The sequence below is a fragment of the Barbus barbus genome (genome assembly GCF_936440315.1).
Source record: "Barbus barbus genome assembly, chromosome: 49".
In the NCBI taxonomy this organism is placed as follows: domain Eukaryota; kingdom Metazoa; phylum Chordata; class Actinopteri; order Cypriniformes; family Cyprinidae; genus Barbus; species Barbus barbus.
In genome coordinates, this window is record NC_136727.1 from 12,375,556 (window position 1) to 12,397,581 (window position 22,026).

The 22,026-nt window shown below is 37.2% G+C and overlaps 1 protein-coding gene across 5 annotated transcripts; it reads left to right on the top strand.

Moving 5' to 3' along the window:
- The first annotated feature begins 41 nt into the window (after nt 1–41).
- On the top strand, nt 42–21,672 carry LOC306867599 (SHC-transforming protein 2-like). Of its 5 annotated transcripts, XM_079413355.1 has the most exons (15): nt 42–84; nt 1,833–1,881; nt 5,455–5,685; nt 8,782–8,852; nt 12,105–12,165; nt 12,267–12,386; nt 14,478–14,531; nt 14,640–14,691; nt 14,928–15,054; nt 15,904–16,081; nt 16,357–16,450; nt 16,879–17,046; nt 17,128–17,417; nt 18,425–18,588; nt 18,668–21,671. In XM_079413355.1, exons 3-14 carry the CDS (start codon nt 5,545–5,547, stop codon nt 18,551–18,553), a joined length of 1,485 nt encoding a protein of 494 aa, XP_079269481.1. In that variant the 5' UTR covers nt 42–84; nt 1,833–1,881; nt 5,455–5,544; the 3' UTR covers nt 18,554–18,588; nt 18,668–21,671. The 5 variants fall into 5 exon arrangements, with proteins under 5 accessions (XP_079269481.1, XP_079269483.1, XP_079269480.1 ...); XM_079413357.1 differs by lacking the exon at nt 42–84 and having other exon boundaries at nt 1,750–1,881; XM_079413354.1 differs by lacking the exon at nt 42–84 and having other exon boundaries at nt 1,843–1,881; nt 4,920–5,685.
- Nucleotides 21,673–22,026: the final 354 nt, after the last annotated feature.

Consider the following 22,026-nt stretch of genomic DNA (forward strand, 5'->3'; position numbering starts at 1 on the left):
TGATAGGCTGAGCTGAGCCTGAGTCATGTAGGCCCCGCCCCCTCCACGCGCGCCTGGGTTTGACAGCAGCAGCTCGACAGTCTGGTAAAGTTTACGAGACGCTGACTCATTGTACAAAATTATTTATTTCGTCAGTTCGATATTTTTTGTTTATTTTTAGACGTTGTTTTTCTTATAAGAAAACTTTTTCTTTTCAACAGTACGACTTTTTTGTTGTTGTTTGTTGTACTTATGTAGGTAGTACCCGTGTGAAACCCAAGGATGGTGTTTATGCTAAGAGAGTGTGATTTATACAGACTACAAACTCATTTTCTTTGATATATAATAGTGGTAAATGGGTTAAAAATGTCTTTGGAAAGCACTATCCTGTCATATGATCAAACGACTGCAAATGATAGACTTCTAAAGCACACTAATCCTGTGCATTTTACATAAAATTACACATAATTTTACAAATATATTGTAAACTCGGTATTGGCTCTTAAAATAATATATATATATACTCATCTTTTTAAAATAGAATATTATTTTAAGACCCAATACACGTTTTGTAGTGATTTACAACAGAAAGTAGGCTAATTTCAGCCACCCCTCAGTTCATAAAAATACTATTTTCCAGTGAATAGCACTGAAATAAACCATTATAATACACATTATTTTGAGTATAGCCGTGACTTAAATGTTATATCTGTTAATATCCATCAACTGTGATTATAAAATGCTTATTAACTAACTCTGTAATGAGCATCTAAAACCACCAAAGCCAATAACTTCATGTGCAAAGATACTAGAAAGTGATGCGATATTCACAAGATACCATTTACAAGAGCAAACACTTTGTATGTAAGAGGTGATTTAACAAGATTACAAGCTTCACATTTCACAAAATCAAAAATGTCCTGTATTTCAAGCTTTGTTCGTGAAACTCTTGAAAAGTTGGGACAGGGTAAGTTAGCTTTTTGAACATTTGAAAATACAAAAATGGCCACATTTCAGATTGAGTTGTTTGAGGTGGGTTTTTTTTGTATGTTGTCGTCTTTTTTCAAATGGTATAACATTTAAAGTCATGGCTGCTGATTTGACCACAGTGTTCCTGTGACCTTTTTAACAAGCACATATTGTTGCAGTACAAAATCAAGCAGAGCGAGGAAGGCATCGGAAGGCTTCTTTACTGTTTTAGACTTATTTGGTGTAGTAATATACATAGTGGTTTTTGGTGTCATGTTGTTTATCCAGTGATTTCTTCCACTGATTACTATTGTTTTATTCCTTTTTTTCATGTGGTACTCTTTTGTTGCTTAAAAAACAAATCAGGCTCGCTAGAACTTTAACCAAAGGTTAACTTCAGTGACTCTTTTGTTAATGAATTACACAGTTTCCGTTAAAAGTAAAACGTAATAACTTTTGTTCAAGCTGTGAATTTAAATGAGGAATGCGTTTGTGCATGTTTTAAATGCTACGATATAACAGTCTGTTAGAATGAAAATAAACTTTTTATACTCCAATCAATTCAAATCAATTTCATGCCACCTTTCAGGAACTCTTAGCAGCACCAACGATCATCATTTTCATGTTTGAAAGCACTTAACAGTGTTTAAGCATTTTGCAACTTCGCAAATATTGACATTTGTGCCCATTAGACCAGAAAACTAGTAACGTGATTGGGCATGTCATTGTAGGAGGTGTGTGCATGTGATGGTATGTGTGTTCCTGCATGGTGTGGTTTGAGTGGTTTCTCTCACTCTTTGGGCTCAAACTTCACATCTCTTGACTCTCGTGTGCTTTACTCTTCCTCTACATACAAATAAATAGGTTTGCATGTTTTTTTGTAGCTTGATGTAGGGCTGGCATTGCAACCTGCAGCAGACAGCACTAGATTTGGTGAGTTAAGATTGGCTTTCCTCTTTCTCTATCTATTTCTTTAATCTTTAATCTCCACATGCCTATATTTAGTATAAACTTTAATAGTTATTTTGTGATTCAATGCTAGAAATGCTTTATATGAGGATGTGGTATATATGTGACATGTAGAAAATGTATTTTTATTTTGTGGTATTTTTTAGGAAGGCTAATATTAATATAGTGTTTTAACCCACGTTGACCACAATTTGTGTGTTTAATGTCATGGTAATATGCTACAGCAGATAATGAACTCGCTGTAAATGTCACCTGTTGGGTGCTACTGATCTATTTATGTATGTGACTTTTAAACAGGCCTGTTTGAGTAGGAATATTTTTTATCAGATTGAAAAGTAGGATTTTCCACTTTGACACAAAATAATGTACTAAATATGCATATATATATATATATATATATATATATATATATACATTTTATATTTTATGTTAATATGTGCAGTTAGCTTAATGATAATGGTGTAATGAATGAAAATATTTGTCTCAAAGTAAAAACAAAACAAAAATAAAATTAAAAATGAAAAAAAAAATTGATTGATTGAAACAATCAATAAAATGTGTTTAGTACCATATTGCGCTCATAAATTTACAAACCCCACTTTTTCATGCATTTTCCCTCTTATTTAAAAGGCTTAATTTAGAGAGGTGTATTTATGAAAAAAAAGTAAATAAAAGGCAAAAAAATTAAATTTTTCAGTGCAATTTCAGTGCTCTGAATGCTTAAGGCGGCAATGTACAATTCGAGGGTATGCAAACTTTTCATGTTGTTATTTTCTCTGGTGGAATATATGTAACTGTCTTTTATGTCAGAATGCTTCTTTGGGGTTATAAAATGGTTTTTATGATCCTACTTATTTAAAAATATATACATATACATCTTGCAGTTTTCATCTCTGTATGCCTTGATGAACCTCACGTTGAAGAACCCATCTGCATAGTGGATTTTAGAGAAGTGTGACAATTCACATTTAACTCCGTTAATCTACTTAATCTAAGATCTGAGATTAGATTAGATTAGATTAGATTAGATTAGATTAGATTAGACAGGTGCATCCTATGGAAAATGGTGAAATATGAAGAAAGGGTCAGAGTGCTCCAGAACTGAACATTTATGGCTCCCGGAGGAGAACTGGACAGTAAATGAGTGAAGTAATCTTGTTTTCTCTTTTTCCTGATTCTATTCACTTTTATGTTCTCCTCTGTGGCTTTGTTCGTAACAGAGATATTGATCCAGACCGTGACCCTGCACATGCACTCTCACTAATTACAAACGGTCACGGTGACCCCATTCGTGAAGCTAAAATTACCCCAGCTAGGCATGCAGTGTATATAACAAATAGAAAAACAACTAAATCTCTGCACAACACCTCTGAGAAGTTACCGAAGAGCTGTTGAATTAGGAAAATGTAACACTTGAAAAAAGGCACTTGTGAGTCATGACGCAAGCGTGAGGCTTTGTCAACGCCACAAAACTGAGGTTTCCACTAAAACAGTCTGTACATAGGCAACGGTAACGGAATATAGAGTATTTTAGTGCTTCCTGTTTATTTGGCCTTGTGGAGTCTTTGCATTTACTTTTTGGGCAGTTGCGAAAAAAAGTGACGTCAGAGCAAAAGGAAGAGACTATTTGTTAAACAGGCACAGCGTCTTGCGCAAGTCCTGTAAATGTGACAACTCAGATGTTTTCTTGACTTCGACAGCGAGAGAGAGACCAGAGAGTGTCTCAGCAATTGTTTTATAATCCATACTGCAGCAATACGAAGAAGTCTGTGTGAATGAAGAAGCCAGTAATGCTGTTGTGAGGTATTTAAAAAGTAAATTTATTTTATGTTAACTGATGCAAATGATGCTCTGACATCTTGAGTACTCATAAATATACACTGTGTATCAAGCTACTGAGATATTTTACAGTAGGTCTTTATTTTCTGCTTTAATTAGTCATTGATGTCTATAAATGCTGAAGAAAATGATCCATTAAACTTCACATTAATCTGTACTGGCAAAGTCCCAAGTGTAAATCCTGATCTGTAACATGAAAGGCAACAAATAACTAAAGCTATAAGCTCATTTCATGTTTTTAAAAATAAATTAATTTTCATTAACTCACTCTCATATCCTTCTTTCTTCTGTGGAAGACAAAAGAAGATATTTTGAAGAATGTTAGGGACCAGCGTTGGACCCTATTAATTTTCAACATATGAAAAAAAAAAACACTAAGACATTTAATTTTGGGGTAAACTATCAGTTCAAGCACTCTCTAAAAACAACTTGTGTACCTGTAAAACATCTACTATAATGTAACAAGTTATTGCTGCCAGACAATATAGCTAAAACATTCACCAGCAGGAAATATCAGAGCTATGCTGTCAAGCCAAACCTTCATCCTATGGCACAAACAGTGAAATGTGAAAGTCATGCACTACTAGCCTCAACAAACACAACTAGTAATCTAATTTATATTTTAGACTCACACCGATATTTTAATGTTGGGCTACTTGTCGGAATGTTAAAATAAACAATAGTAATGTTTTTATAGCGCCACATTGTTTATACCTTTCAGAGTCAACCTGCTGGGATAGGAGAAAGTATGGTAGCATTCAAAACATGCCATGCCTTTAGCTAATAAAGCTAGCTGTAGGACTGAATGGCGTTGTATGTATCAGATTGTGTGTAGGTTAATAAGTGCAAGATGCTGTAAGGAGGTACTCAGGCAGATGTGCATTAGCTAATGTTGCCTGAACGCAGCTGGGTTGGGCAGGGCTAATAGACGGACCATAACACTATGACATCATCAAGAGAGTGGGGGGAAGCTGGGCTGAGAGAGAGAGAGAGAGAGAGAGAGGGAATAGACAGGGAGGGATTAAGCAAGCCACAGTAAGGGACAGAGCAACTGTCAGAAAGCAGAGAGAGACCGAGAGGACGCAGGGCTAGACTCAGTCCGCACAGAACCTTGCGGATTTCTCCTTTGCTTCCACTGCATCTTTCCTTTTCCCTTTACCTAGCCACCCCCCCTTCCCCTCCACCCCCCACCCCCACCCCCCACTGTCCTCTCCGCTCTGGACCGCTCCTCCGGGCATGCTACTTAAGCCAAAGTATGGCCGCTTCCGGAACGACTCTGTGACCTCCTCCGACGACCTGATGCAGAGCCTAGCCATGAGCGGGAAGGTGGTGGCCACACCGGTGGCCTCCTCGTCCACGCCTGGCTTGGAGCTGCCACCCCTGGAGACCGCTGCCCTTCCTCCGCCTTCGGCCCAGGTGCTGGCCGACTCACCCGGGCTGGACGGCGAGCAGGACAGCACCACCACCTTTTGCATGCTCATTCCTAAGATGCCCCAGTGGAAGTTCTCCAATTCGTTGCTCAGCCGTAGCCCGTCCAATAGCAGCTCCAGCTCCAATTCCAGCAAGGATTCCGGCAGGGTGCCTCCAACCGATAGTTCCCCTGCTGGGGGGGTGACTGCCGCCAGTGGTCCTGTGGCTAGTCTTGCAGCTGTGTTCAACTCCTGTGACCCTGTTTGTGTGGGCCCATGTTCCCTACAGGCCGCCAGGAGGCAGAGGGCCAGTCTGAGAGAGTCCAGCGCAGGGGCTGCTGAGGGGAGTCCAGGGGGCTCTGGAAGCTTCAGAACCGGGATGAACCGGAGGACCAGGGTGGAGGGAATGTGGCTGGGAGATAACTTCACCCAGAAGGGCAGCTTCATCAACAAGCCCTCGCAGGGGTGGTTGCACCCAGACAAAAAGATCAGCAGCACGGGAGCTGCGTACATCGTCAGGGTGAGTCCCCTTGCTTATCATCTCGAAATCTAACCATGCTTTCCGCCTAGTGTTGTTTTGCAGGTCTGCAGTGGTGTCAATAGGCACCTCTGTAGTATTATCGACAGTCATTCATTTACATTCACTGCACTATCTTATGCAGCTCTGAAGAAGCCAGAACAATATGACTACCCCGGCTTATAAACAAATGCAACATCTTGTCTTCTCAGAAGCTATGTTTAGGCAAAACTGCTAATGATATGAGAACAATGGTGCCCTATTCAGTGTATTGGTTATGTCAGGGTGCAGTTGCTTCAGGAGAAAGGAGGAATGTATAATTTAATCCAGATATATTGCTTTGTGTGGTACAGCGACTGCGTCAGAGCAAGAGGCAGGCATGGGTAAACAAACTGCAGATGTAAACAACTAAACTAGAATTGAAGGGAGAGGGGGTCTCATTGTTTATGAAGATGAGTGATGGCTGTTCATAAAATTTATACTTGATCCCAAGATGGACATTTGTGCAATTCCTGAATTTTCCCTTTTGGGGTCAATACAGATACAGGTCAATACTTATTTGCATGTGTTTTCTCTTAGGAATAATAATGAAATTGCAATTAAAGTTAGCATAGTATGCTAATATAAAGAAAGAATGTTTAATATGACCATTTCAAACTCATGTTTGGTATAAAAATTCCCAAAGTATTTGATTCTTTGTTTAGTTTTGCTGAAGTAGAAAAGTCTGTAATAAAATTGTGACAAATGTTAATCAAAGACAGCTACTCTTGCAGTTTGCTAGATAGTTGTGGATATAAGCCAATATCTTCAACTCTGGGCTGCATCTCGGTGAATCAGGGTTACAAATGTTGGCAGAATATTTGACGTCAATAACAGCGATCCTCTCTCAACCCACTTTCTCACCCCTCTACCCCTGCACTCTCATCCACCCCGCCGTATGTTGTAACCACACGGCCCTCTCTCTAGCAGCCCAGACCGGGCCTGCGCACGCTCCTTAACTGCATTACACAGGCACCATTCATTCGTTTATTCAATTACATTTAATCACAGTCATTTGTATCACATGTGTTGCAGAGGAAACAGGCATGGAGGGAGGCTGTTAGCCAAATAACACTCTGGCACGATGGTACACCTCAAATAAAAGGATTTTAGATCAGGCCTACATTTTCTTCTATTGTCCGACCTACTGTGGCGACACAATGCTAGCGGCTAGATACGTAAAGCATTCAAAGTGTTTTTTTTTTTTTTTTTAAATATCAACCCGAATTTACATTGCTGAATAAGTAGTACTAGACTAAATCAAATGATTCCTAGATTACAAACATTCTTAGAAAGAGCAGAAGACTACAAGAAACAGAAATTTAAAAGCAGCCCCTACAATAAGTTACACCTGAAGCATAAACCTCACTGGGCATTTCCTCCAGCAAAAACATTTCCTGTGCCTTCCCCGTCTTAGAAATAGGTGTGTGTGTGTGTGTGTGTGTGTATATTATCTATACTGTTTCATTATGACAGAACAAGTGAGAAACATCATTTAGTGATGTCACGTGTGTTGTAGCTGTGCAAAGTGCATGATGGTGTATTTTGTTGTTGTTGTTTTTGTGAGGAGAGCGTTAATTTATCATGCAGCATGAAGGGCCACAATGAGGCTTTTGAGAAGAAGAGGAAGCAGAAGGGTTTCAGTAAAACAAAAAGGAAGAAGTCTAATCACACTGATTGAACACTTCCTGCTGCCGACTAATCTAGTTACAATGTCTGCAATAGCTCGCTTGGAAAGAAATGGGCTAGTGTCAAGATATACATTTGAAAAAAAAAAGAAAAAAAAAAAAAGTGTTCCAGAGAAGAAAGAAGAAAGGTTTTGATCAACGTAAGGGTCTGAAAATGAGGGAATTTTCATTTTTGGGTGTACTGTCCCTTTAAGACAAAAGGAGTGAGTGCAGAAGATGTGATGTAGTGTTACAGGGACTGATTTATAGAACGGATAAAGAACGGTTTCAAGGTCATAATCGGTTCTTGGAACTTCCCCGAAGCGCTCTTATATTTGTTGAAGAAGAAAACACAGAGGATGTTGATTTCAGGAACAAAAACATCAAGAACTAATGTCTTAAAGTTATATTTCACTCAGCAGTTCATTTGCTCACTTTCATGTCGTTCCAAACCTGTATGACTTTCTCTCTTCTATGAAACATAAATGTTCATACACTGGAAGTCAATGGGTTCCAATGTTGTTCGGTTGCCAGTGTTTTTCAAAAAAGTCCTCTTTTGTGTTCCACAGAAGAAAGAACGTCATACAGGTTTGGAATGAGGGTGAGTAAATGATGACTGAATTGTCTCTTTAAGTTGGTGATTAACTCTTAACTGTAAGAACAAGGGTAACCACTTTGACTCAACCGTAGGCCACATGATCTGTGATTTGGGTCGAGGTGGGTGTAGGCCTCCGAAATCCTAAAACAACAAAAATGATCTGGGATTACCCACTATAAGCATCTGTAACCACAAACACCGTTATTCAGACATATGTTGCATTGTCAGTGTGAGGATGGGCATTTTGCGCCATGTTCCTGCGACCTTTTTGAAGGCATTAGTGACTAACTGCCAAATGGATATTCCCCTACACCTTCGTCAGAGCACTTTCCACGTCCCAGAAGGGCCAGACTGCAGTAATACCTCTTGACCAGTCCACCCCCCACCAGCCATGATGCGGTTATTGCCGTCAATCTCCTCACACTTCGCGGTAATTACTTTCCCCAGCACAGCTATTATGCCGTCTTTTTCAGAACCGCTGAGAATAAGCTGTCTTGCTGAAATTATAGGTTCTGTAATTATACGCCGTTGCGCTAAAGGCACGTATGCAACTCTGGATGCACCCTGCTGCATGAATGTGCTTAAACCATCCTCGAGAGAAGAAAAACAATTGTTGCTTTTGTTTTCAGCATCTAAAAACAAAGTGGACTCCAGCTCTTGCCAACAGGAAGTAGATGCATATTTCCATGAAGCAATGATGACCCCTGAGAAATGAAAACTAATTATGTATAATGAAAGTAATGTGTGTCATTTTGTGTTCTCTCTCTTTATTTATTTATTTTTATTTTTTTGCAGTACATGGGCTGCATTGAGGTTCTGAAATCAATGAGATCTTTGGACTTCAACACTAGGACACAGGTCACAAGGTAAAGTGTTTTTTGTTTGTATTGCACTAAACTTAGATCAGTTTTAAGCATAATATTTTTAGTAGTTTCTTAGTTGTACACAAATACAATTTCACAAATACAACTGAATCAATTTCCTTGAATTTAATTTTCATTATTTTTATTTTGCTCTTTTTGTTGTTGTTGTTTTAAAAAAAAAAAAAGAAATTTGTTTATTTTTGAATTTTCCAACGTTTTAAGAATTTTCTACATTTTACCTCACAATTAAATTTTTATTTTTTAATATTTTTTTTAATTTAGATTTTATTACACACTCACTGTTTTTTTTTTTTTTTTTTTTGCTTTGCTGAGCTGAATCAATTTCCTTTATTTATTTTATTTTAATTTCTTATTCATTCTTTTATTATTATTATTATTCCATTTTCAGATTATACCCTCTATGATGATGTTTTGTTTTGCTCTGTTTATTTTTAATAATAATTTGTTTTATTTTGAAGAATGATTTGGTTTGTTTTCTGTTTATGAATTGATGGATGATGGAATGACAGTTAATTGTGACGTTATGCTATTTTTATTTGAGTTATATGCTTTCCACAGAAACAATAGATTATCATTTTGCAGCTCTTTTTTTGCGCCAAATCGTGTTTGCATATATGTACGTCTGCATTCATATGTCCGCTTGCTAGCATTAGTGTTCATGTGTATATTTATTTGTATGTGTAGAAGCATGTGCATTCTTGTAAGGGCGGCAGATTCCCGAGGGCAGCAGCGGAGTCCCTCTCCCTGCCCTTGCTCATAGATCAGCAGTAACCCGAACCCCACGGCCCACGATGGGCTTAAAGTGCAGATAGCACAGGCGAGATGGAGATGGAGTGATACAGCCATGTATTATTAACGACTCCCACTAATGACTGAAGAGGCCTACTGGGGCTTAAGATGATGCAGATTGCACGGGGTGGAGTTATAGTTGATAAACACAGAGGACTGAAGAAGAGTGATTGTTTTGAGTAGAGAGCGGCAGTCTATTATGACATTATAATGGTTATAATGGGAATGCTTGGAACTGGCTGCATATTTAGCCAGAATCTATTTTGCAGCAGAAATGAACGGCTTGTAAATCAGCTGATTTGCGGCGCTCCGGGGAAAGAAGGAGTGTGGGTGGGCTCTCTCATTTGTCATTGTCATGCAGTGTGGCCAATGAGCAATTTTTAATAAGATCCAAGAGGCAAAACACACACAGTCGCATAATCTTGCAACAGAAACCCAAATCAGGGGCGTCATGCACTCATTGTTTTTGAGGGGGCACGAGTTGGGGGGGGGGGGGGGTCGATGGGTGCAAATACAGCAGCCACAACAGCACTTAGGTTTTATTTATTTTTAGTTTTTTATTCAAAACATTCCCAAACGCATTAACTATATCATGAAATATCTTGATTCTCACCTTTATAGATTAAGTTGATAGTAAGCGATGATCAAAGTAATCTAATAATGTATTATTATTCATCTATTAGCTATGCATAAAAACCTGTCTGTTTATGGGTGTCATGCCATAGCATATTTTTAATACGACTGACTTTATATTTAATGTGAATAAAACTTAAAGTTTAAAGTTTAACTTTGAAAATTAATGTGAATAAAAACATTGCAAGTTAGGCCACTAATCACTTTCATTGTAGCTACAGAAAGAGAGCAAAGAACATTTTCACTGACAGTCTAGAGTTCAAGCACTCTCAAAATCTCCCATTAAAATCACTGAAGCTGTTTACACTATGAAATTAATATCTTACAGATTCGTACACACATCTGCACTTTGTTGTTTCTGATGAGAGAATTCGCCAGAAAGATGTATTCAGTCAGCGAGCAAGTGAAGAAAACACCGGCATTTCATCGATGACTCATCTGAACACCTCTGATTGGCCATTGCATTCATAAGCTCAACAGCATCGTGTGCGATTGGTTATAATGCGCAGTGCTGTACAAACGCATCTGTTTCTGGCTCAGCGAACACAAATTTGAATTTAGCAGCTGATGATATGATGCGCTGAACGTTCTAATCCCGCCGGTGTGATTGTTTTAAATATAGAAAATATTAATCGCCTATTTTTGTCTTTTGGAAGCTGCATTCAAAATCCACTTGGCTCAAAAATCTGGGGGGCACGTGCCCCCTCACTTTGAATGGGCATGACACCTCTGACCCAAATGCAAATGATCACAATAACACTATAAAGTGCACCGCATATATTAGAAACATTCCCTGGGACAGTTGGCACTTTTAAAATATTAATGGGTTATTTGATAGCACACTGGTGTTTCGAAGTCACTCAGTCCGCTGTTGACCTCATTACCTCAAACGCCCCGCTGCCATTGATATGGTTTCATAAATGACACTTTTTGTTTTAATTAGTTGTGTTAAGGCATCCATCACTACTGTCTTAAGTTTAGGGGTTTTCAAAGATTTCAACAATTGTAGATTTTTCTATTTTTGATTCAGTTAGTTTTTTGTTTAGCTTTGGTTTGCTTTGTTTTATGATACATATTTATTGATTGATTGTCTTTTGCTTTGTTTTATTTTGCTTTGCTTTGTTTATTATTTTATGGCACGGTATTTATTTTTTATGTATGTTTTGTTTGTTTTTGTTTTGCTTTGTTTTTTTTTGTTTTCTTTTGCTTTTATTTGGTTTTATTTATTCTTTGGTTTGTTTGCTTTGTTTTGTTTATGAAACATTTATTTATTTATGTATGTTTTGTCTTGGTTTTCTTTTGCTTTGCTTTGATTTGTTTGCTTTGTTTTGTTTATGACACAGTATTTCTTTTTTTTATGTGTGTATGTTTCTTTGTTTTTTATTTGTTTTCATTTACTTTGATTTGTTTTTCTTTTGATTTGCTTTGATTTTGTTTATTTTGCTTTGTTTTGTTTGTTTGCTTTTTGTTTGACACTGTATTTATTTATGTATGCATGTTTTATCTTTTGTTTTTTTATGTTTCCTTTTGCTTTACGTTTTTGAAATTGTGTCCTCTGATTTTATAGTTTTACTTTATTATTTATTCCATCAAAATATGCATATGGGCCCCTGTTTGTTGACCTGGTTTCAATAAGCATTATGCTTAGGCTCAGACTCATTCCTCATTTATTTTCACACTGTGGTTGCACTGAAACACATGGGAAATTGTTTATTATCGCCTTTCCAGATATTTGAGATTGCGAGATCTGGTAATACTTCTCTGATAGTGCTCTTTTTTTGTAAATGTGTGTGTGTGTGTGTGTGAACACAGGGATGCCATCAACAGGTTGTGTGACGCTGTACCTGGAGGAAAAGCTGCCTGGAAGAAGAAAGTAAGAGAGAAAACTGTTGTTTTGGACTTGCCATTTTTTATTATCAAGCATGAATCTAAGAAAATGTGACATCCAAATATTTGTTTTGCTGCCCATTTTAGACCACCAATAAAACCCTTCAGTCTATCATGGGGAAGAGTAACCTACGTTTTGCTGGAATGAGCATCGGCGTCAACATCTCCATTGACGGCTTGAGTCTCCTCGTCCCCACCACACGACAGGTCGGCCTCCTCTTATGCTGGATATCTTTTCAAATCATATCAGAATAAACAACATTTCTCACTGGTTTAGAATCCATGTATCATTCGTTCATTCGTTTTTTTTATTTAATATTGAAAGTAGAAAAATTAGAAAACGGCTCCTTTTTTTGTTTTTTCGTTTTTCGAGAATTCAGCTTAAATTTTCGTTTTTCGTTCAGGCATAGAAAAATTTAATAAACAGCTTGAATATTCGATTTCTACACATGGGCGGGAATTAAACGCCCCTTTCTGCTGATTGGTCAGCCAAAGATCAAACCGCGCCGTCATCAGTTCTTCTGCAGTATGGCGCAGCAGAATAATAGTCCTCCGCTGCAGCAGTTTGACGGATTTCTAACGCATTTATTGCAACTACATTTCATCTTTTTTCATCAAACTGACTAATGAATAGCTCGACACAACTCGTACCGGGGCAGAGTCTAGAAGGGGCTTTCTTCTGTGTAGACCAGCGCTTCTTAAAGTGATAGGTGGTCTGCGAAATAATTTGCTATAGCCTTATTTCCAGACTGTAAAGTCACTTTTTTATAGACTGTGATTTATTCCAAAGTGACTTATATGATGCATTTAATGTCAATTAATCTAAATTAAGCCTTTTAAAAGACAGGTATTTGCTGTGGTTCATGTTTGTGGCATGCGCCAGAAAGATGCTCAAAGAGGCAGAGACGCTCTAATGTTCTCTTTATTTTTCAAAGGCATGACATTTTGTAGTTATTTTGTACGTAACGCTACACAAATAAAAATATGCATTTTACCATCCGACTATAAATGACAGCGTATTAAGTTATTTCTCCTCGATGGAGAAAAAAATACAAGTGAACATTAATCAGTACTCAATATTCATTTAAACTGCTTTAAATATGACTGCTGCTTATTTCCTGTGCACTTCAATACTGGTCTACGCTTGACTATAGTCGCGTCTGTCTGTTTATTTAACTTTATTTAACCCATTGCAATTTATGTGTGAACTAGAGTGACTACTCACCTTAATGTTGTTCTAAAGGCTCATTACTTAATTAGCATAAAAAAATGTCCTGATCGCACTTGCCAATTTAATGGCAGAGAATGGTGACTTTAGGTCTTTATTTATTTATTTATTTTAAGTGGATGCATATCTGTCGTAAAATAATCCTATGCATCTCGTGGGGTATATTCCAAGTATTCTGAAGGTATACTGTGGGTTTGGTGAAAAACAAACCGAAATAATTTATTATATTTTATGAAAATCTTGTGCACAGCAGCTCACGCCATGCACAAATGCATATCCTTTTCAGAAATCAATTATAATCAGTTTTAATAAAACACAAGACTACATTATAAAACTCTTAACAGTTGGCTAGTTAATATCTGTTGTTCTCCAGTTGTCAGTCAGAATGACAGTTCTTGCGTGAACATTATAGGCATAAATATAGCCTACCCAAGCCAATTTATTATTCTTTCCTATTTTAGGGTAGGCTAAACAGCTGTCAGATACCCTGCCATGCCCAGCTGATGCAAAGAATAGAATTTATATCTACACAGAAGAAAGCCTCTGGGGGGGACGAAAAAGGAGCTTAATTTAATATTAAATTTAAAAAACGAATGAACGAATGATACACGGATTGTTTAGCTTTGGAAAGTTTGATTCATTTTAGTAAATCAGTTCATTTGGATGAAAAGATTCAGATTTGTTTATAAATGTTTCACTGATTTAAGTTACTCTGCAGCACTGTAGTAAATAGGTCTATGTTTTGACTTTAAAGGGTTAGTTCTCCCTAAAATGAAAATTCTGTCATTAATTACTCACCCTCATGTCGTTCAAAACCCATAAGGTTGAACTAACCATTTAAATTAGGATGTTTCTAGTTTTCCAAGTTATACATTTGTTGGTGAAGTCTGACTAATTAATAAGTTGTTTGTAGTAAATGGTTATTTGTTTAAAAAGATATTGCCCCTTTAAGTAGCTTCAGAACTCTTGTAGTTACTTGACAGATAATTATGTTTATTTATTTTTATAAGTGCTGAATATTGATTTGATTTGAAGACATCACATCATCTTACTCTCATCTCTTTATGTAGGTGATTGCCCATCACCCCATGCAGTCCATATCTTTCGCCTCTGGTGGAGACTCGGTGAGGCCTCTTCTGCATGTTTAATGCCTCTTCTTTCCACTCTTACCATTTCTCTCTCCACTAACAAATGCCACCTGATTCTTACTCTGATTTCATCTTGTGCTGCAGGATACACCCGATTACGTCGCTTATGTGGCCAAAGACCCTGTCAATCAAAGAGGTATTTTTATATTCATTATTAGATTAATTATTTTTAAATATGTCTTATGTTTGTATTTATTTTATATATACTGTACATTTTTTAAAATTATTTTATTCATTCTAGATTCGAATTTTCATGCATATTATGCACAGAATCCTATTTCCCTTTGATTTTCTGTTTTGTTGGTTTGCCACATGCTATTTTGGCTAGATTTCTGATATGTGAACAATGTTACCTTTTTCTCGTTCCTCTAGCATGTCACATCCTGGAGTGCTGTGACGGTCTCGCTCAGAATGTGATCAGTACCATCGGCCAGGCCTTCGAACTGCAGTTCAAACAGTACCTACACAGCCCGCCCAAAGCTATTCCCACCATGGATAGGTGTGATTCACATAATTTCGCATAAACCATGTTGTCTGTTTGGGCTTTGAATGCAAATGATGCTAGTTCCTTCATCGTTTCACCTGCAGTTAATACTGAGTTTCAGTTCTGAGCGGTTTTCGCAAGGTTGAAACAGGATACACACGGCTTGTGTTTCATATAGCCATCCTGTTTTGATTCCAGGCCGTTATTTAAAGCTAAATTCATTTAAGGGGCTCTCAGAAACCACACGACTGCTCAGTGTCACATCATTAATGGATCATTTCTTTCATTTTGTTCTATTTCAAATCATTGTCATAACATGCGCTTTCTTGACTTTAATATAAACAGTCTTCCAAAACACAGTGGGCTGCCTTGTAGTCTATTTCCCTATACAGGCAGCATCCTAACCAAAACAGCAACTGTGTGTGCTGTTAGCATGTTGCTAAGCTAACAATACCAAACTGTAAAGGTGCAAAATAGGTCCATTTCCGCTTGCCAATAGTGTAGCTATGTTTAAAGCACATCTCACACAAAAAACTTTTTTTTGGTTGGTTAATTTGGTGAGTTTGCGTGACCAACTTGAACCTGTGGGGAAATTGTTCACCATCATATTGCTATGAAGCAAATGACTAAAAATGACTGGATTTTGCTCACTCAGAACAACGGTAGATGCGACCTAAGCTTTATAAACATTAAACATAAAGCACACACAAATATTAGGTAATATTATCAATCTTTAAGTACACACTGCTAAATAACTTTTTCTGTTGATACGTTTCGGTACCAAATGATTTATATATTTATATTAAATATACATTTACTTTTCACTGATCTGTAAGATGCTAAACAGCTTTATCTAATGGTTAGGACCATACGAATAGAAGAGTCGGCGTGGGGTGATGACGAGGAATCTTCTGAGCACGATTACTACAACAGCATCCCAGGAAAGGAGCCTCCTGTGGGGGGAGTGGTGGACTCTAGGCTCAGGCCTCCCGCGGGCCTACTGGGTCATATCCATACGCAACCACAGGACAAAACTGCTCAGGTAAACTTTGTTATATAGACTTTATTATAGATGTTTATTTTAGATGTGTGTGGATTTTTTTTTACTGTCTTTATGAACAGCATGAAGTTTGTGGTTTGTGGTGACAGTTCACTAAGGTTGGTCTTTTTAAAGAAACATCTATCTATCTATCTATCTATCTATCTATCTATCTATCTATCTATCTATCTATCTATCTATCTAAAGTGTGCTGTACTCATGCCTGGATCAAAGCAAGTTATGTAAACTGATCTCAGCCATGTGCTTATTTTTTTCAGATGGGGTCACCGGCCAAAAGAGATGCAGGCAGCCTCCCTGCCGCCCATTTATGTTATGAAGTGCACTGGGACAAGGAGAACAACAGCAGCTCAAGTGAGACGCCTGGTGGTTAATCATCAGTATTACTTTACTCTTGTGATATTTTGGTACATTGAAGTGATTTCTGAGCCTTTTACTGGGTTTGATATAGCAAATGTTCCATTCTAATTGCTTAGTAATTTACTCTCTTTAAATAAAGGTTCCAACAGGTTTTTTTTTGCAGCGATGCAATAGAACAGGGGTGTCCCAAACCTGTTCCTGAAGGGCCATAGAAGAACCATTTTGGTTGCACAAAGAACCTTTCAGTGATCAGTCCTTAAAAGAGCCATTTTTTTCTTAGTGTGTAATCTAAAGAACTTTTTTAGAACCTTTTTTTCATCAGAAAGGTTCTATGGGTGTTAAAGGTTCTACATGGAACCATCAATGCCAATTATTTTTAATAGTGTAGTAACCTATTTTATTTCCTTTCACCGGTTCTGTAGCTTTGACTTCCGATGGTTACCTCCGAGCAGACGGTCATCCTACGGGTAGCCGCGATTACGAGGAACACCTGTATGTAAACACCCAGAATCTGGACAACATGGAGGCCTCAATGGACACCCGAGGAGGACGCAGATCCGAGAGTCCAAAGAAAGACATTTTTGATATGAGTAAGTCCACTACAAATGACTGTATTATGATTATATATGTTTGATGAATACATTTAATTCGTACTGTTTTCAACCCAACAGGGCCATTTGAGGACGCCCTTCGTCTACACGAGGCTGGAGGAGTTTGTGTATTGGAGGACAAGTGGCCGAGTCCACCGCGGCGCCGGGCCCCCATCGCCCCCACAGAGGGCCAGCTGCGGCGGGAGATGTGGTACCACGGCCGCATGAGCCGCAGGGACGCAGAGAATCTGCTGGGTCGAAATGGAGATTTCCTGGTGCGGGACAGCGCCACTAACCCGGGCCAGTATGTGCTGACTGGGATGCAGTGTGGGCTTCCCAAACATCTGCTCTTGGTGGATCCTGAAGGAGTGGTGAGTGACATTTCAAGTTCAGTTTTCATACTGTAGATTTTGATGAGGATCCAGTTTGATGTCAGAGTTGGGATTCCAAGAACTCACAAAGTAATCAATGAAACCCCCAAGTTCTCTTGAAAAGGAGGATTGGGGTATTTTGTACAGGTATGTGGAATCAAAGTATATTTCACTATTGGTATGAAAGCAATCCAGTCCTTATTTGTCTGATACGTTAATGACTATTAATGATTTGTTGATGATATAATATACTAATATGGTATAATTCTGTTGATGATAACAATAAAAATTAAATAAATCTTTATATTTTTATAGCATTAATAATATTTTAGAAAACAATGACAAAAATAAAAAATTACAAACTAGATTAAAAAATGCTAAAATAAACGAAAAAATTAAAAACAGCTATAAATATTATTATTATTATTATTATTATTACATATTTAAAAATAAATGTTTTTTTATTTGTATAGAGCTTTTCATAAATAAAATCATTGACAGGACAAAATATAAAAGTATTTTTGATAAATATATTCAAATGTAATAATTCTACAAAATTTATTACAAACTAAACAAATAAGACTGATGAAAATACTAAAGATGAAAATTAAAAAGCAGCAGTAAAGTCAGTAAAAATAAAATTGAAATGAGAATAAAATATTATATTTTATATTATATGAAACACATTATAATTAATATTAATGTTGTTAAAATACTAAGAAAAAACTACATGAACAGATAAATAAAAATTAAAGTGAAAAATTAAAAATAGGAATTGTTATTATTAAAAAGTCAGTAAAAATAAAATAAAAAAGTGAAAATATAATAATAACAATAATAAATGTTAGTTAACTAAAAATAAAAAAATGCTCAATTTTTTAATTATTATGAAAAATAATCAAACTTTTAACCATCAAACCAATTATGAAAATGTCCTTAAACCACATCAGTTCACATTTTCCTTGTATGAGCTTAATTTATTCATTTTTCATTTAATTGTTCATTAGGTTCGGACTAAAGACATGCTTTTTGAGAGCATCAGCCACCTGATCAACTACCACCTGACAAACAAGCTGCCGATTGTTGCAGCTGAGAGCGAGTTACACCTCCAGCAGGTGGTCTGCAGAAAGAACTGACTTCCAGTTGAAGCCCATATAGAGTAGCCTACATGGTAAGAGGTTTGCGGCATTTTTCTACACATTATCAAAGCTGTTTGGTTGGGTAATTCTTAGCTTATGTATTTTTTTTAGGGTGCAAGGCCGTCCCGTGCCGCCAATCTAAAGGCCCCACACTATTGCCTTAAACAGGCTCTGAGCTTCCACTGGGACTTGTGGGATGTCGCTGTTCCTTAGGCACCGACCACAAACAGCTTTCAGCATGTCTTGCTCAATCCACCCCTTCTTCAACAGAGAAGACCCCAACTGAGAGTTTCGCATTGGGATATAAAGTGCTTGTGAACACTTTTTTCCCAGCAGACTGTTCTTGGCATTGCCCGTCAGAAATGTGAACTTATGTGAAACACATGAGACAAACCGTCTTATTCTCTTCCTTTACATCCATGCGAGCGCCCGTCGTCGGTGAGCTGTTGTTTCTAAATGTGATGTATTCAGTAAGCGTGGCTCTGATCTTCTCTGATGGTCACCTCTGAAACTCTGGACATCATTGTGTTGTGCTTACCAACGGTTTGCTCTCAGGATGCAGTATTTGTTAAGGACGTTATATAAAGCTCATAAGCTCAGCCGCTCTAATGCAGTCGTACCAAATGCACATGTTTAATTTATGAACTCAGGACCAAACGTTTGGGTCATGCTCATGTGATATTGCCCTTTTTAAAACCTTAGTGATTCAGACATGCATTATACTTCACAAATATTCTATTTCTCTTTTGTGTTTAGTCACAAACAAATACACACAATGCTTATAGTTATGGTTAAAGGTACATTCAGTAGTTTGGTGCCAATACATAAGCGTAAATTTGCAGCCAAAGAAGGTTTGAGATCCATTATCAATAGTGTTGCGATGCATGAAGCACTGCTTAATCAGAGGTCAGTTCCAAACTAAGCAAATTTTTTTGGGCAGATGTGGTGAATTTGCAACAATACAAACTTGAATCTGATGTGAAATCCACATGGGGAAGTGTTTCTACTCACATTTGCCAAGGTTGAGGGAATTTTCGTCATTTCAGTTGGAATCTATTCACCTGATCAACTACCAACTGACAAACAAGCTGCTGATTTACATAACAAACTTTAATCGATGCGAAATTTGGGAAATATTTCACCTCAAAGTGCGAGACATTTACAAAAGTTCAGCAAATTTTAGTGTAGCCTAACGTGTAATGGTGTGTGCACCAAAAGCAAAACAAATATTCTCATCGCGTTACTCTCTCTAGATTACTCACAGGATGTTTTACGTATCACTCGTGTGAATAAAATTATTGCATAATGCTCTTTCTGATATAACCGGATGTGTCAAACTGGACTGTCAATAAGCTCTTCACTGATTGGCTTGTGCGACAACGCAAATTTTCTGCTTCAGTTGAAATTTTTCAATTTGTGCAGAAGACGTTTCGTGGCAATCTCGTCGCCCATGCGAATTTGCGTTTATTGGTGTCATTGCATTGACTTTGTATGTAATCTACTCGTGCGAATAATTAAATTGGCCACCATTACATGAATAAAAACCTAATAATGCTCTCCTCCATTTTCTGATACAATCGACAACGCGTCATATGCGTATTTCCCACTTGCGCAGAAGACACGACTGAGATTGCTTTCGCCGCAATCACTTCGCTCATTTCACATCATTCGTGTCGCCCTGTGCAAATTTGCATCTATTCATTGTTGATTTTTCCCAGAAATGTTTTGTTAATTCGCTAATGCATTCTTTGTTAACTTTCTTGCGTCCCTCACACACAATTCTAGATTGCGCGGATTCTTATGGAGATGACTGTATTTCGCTGTACAATATCCTCAATATAATCCTTACAATCATGTAGATATGCTAGTTGCTGTTGCAAAGTGTAGTCTGATGATGTGAAAAACGAAAATTAGACAATGAAACTTATTGCGCTTTACCAGTGAAGATAACAGGAGAATCTGTCCCTGTATGACAGAAGAAAAAACGAGCGCAAACATCGCTATGGCATACACAAGATGGAAAGATCTGATGACAAGAAAAAGCTTTTAACACCATGTGGCTTTGTTACTTAAAAGTACACAAAAAAACAGCAATGCTAACGCTAGCTAACTACTGAATGCACCTTTAAAGTGCTCATATTTAGCAGTTTATCTGGGAACAAAAATCAACCACAATTTTTTTGTTTATACATTTCAATCAATAGTACAAACCATCTTATTTCAACCTAAAAGCTGCTTTCTGGAGAAATGTCATCAACTGAAACCTGCCTCTATAAATGTTCAAATATTCTGGTTGTATAAAGAGAAGAGTCTTGCTCACTACAGTGTATAAAGAACCACATTTTCTTTGTCTTCCCCCACTATCCAAAAAGACGATTCCAGTGCCTTAAAAGTTTAACATTTTTACTTCAAAAATCCTTCCACTTAGGGTTTCTACATCCTTTCTGCATCCTAGTGTCTGTTTTTGGAATAGCATACTACTCTCACTATTTCAGCAATATTAGAATATGGCAGAAATAGAAAGAATATCCTGAGGTTATATAGTTAGCATATTTCAATTAGAATCAGATAGTAGATGCTGTAGCTGCACCATTTGGTTCCTAAAAGCATCTTTATCCACTATTTAAAAGTATCCATGAATTTTTGCAAATAACACAAATCACAAATATTTCTAAACACATACTTACAGGCCTCTTGCTCCAGCCTAGCAACTGACATTGAGATCAATGTGAATGTTAGCGGCTAACTTTCTCCAGGTATTCTAGACCTCATTGCCACCACTGATAACCACTTTACTTTCTCAGGATATTGTTTCTCTATGCTCTGTTACTTTGATCTAAAAGCATTCTCAATAAAACTGAACAGGAAGGGAAAAGTAATAGGAAACGTTTGGTTTATTTTTAAAGAAACAGTACTCCCAAAATGCAAATGTTGCCAACATTGTCCATACGACTTGCAATGTTGGTTAAGAGTCATATGGATTACTTTTATGATGCTTTGTTATTTTTGAGAGCTTACCATTCAAATGTTTGTGGTCAGGTTTGATGTTTTTGAAAGAAGTCTCTATTGCTCACCAAGGATACATTTATTTGATTAAAAATCATTCTAATATGCTGATTTGCTGCTCAAGAAATATTTCTTACTATTATCAATGATGAAAACAGTTGTGCCATCTAATATTTTTGTGGAAACTGTGATGCTTCCTTCAGGATCCTTTGACAAATAGCAAATTCAAAAGAATGGCATTTATTTGAAACCTAAAGCTTTTGTAACATTACAAATGGCTTTTCTGTCTCTTTCGATCAATTTAATGCATCCTTGCTGAATAATAATAATATATATACACACCGTCCACCTTCATTGTATGGAAAAGAGCAGCTTGGACATTCTGCCAAGTATCTCTTTTCTTTTAACAGAACAAAAAATAATACAGGTTCAACAAATTTGAATTTTCCATAAAATATTACTCT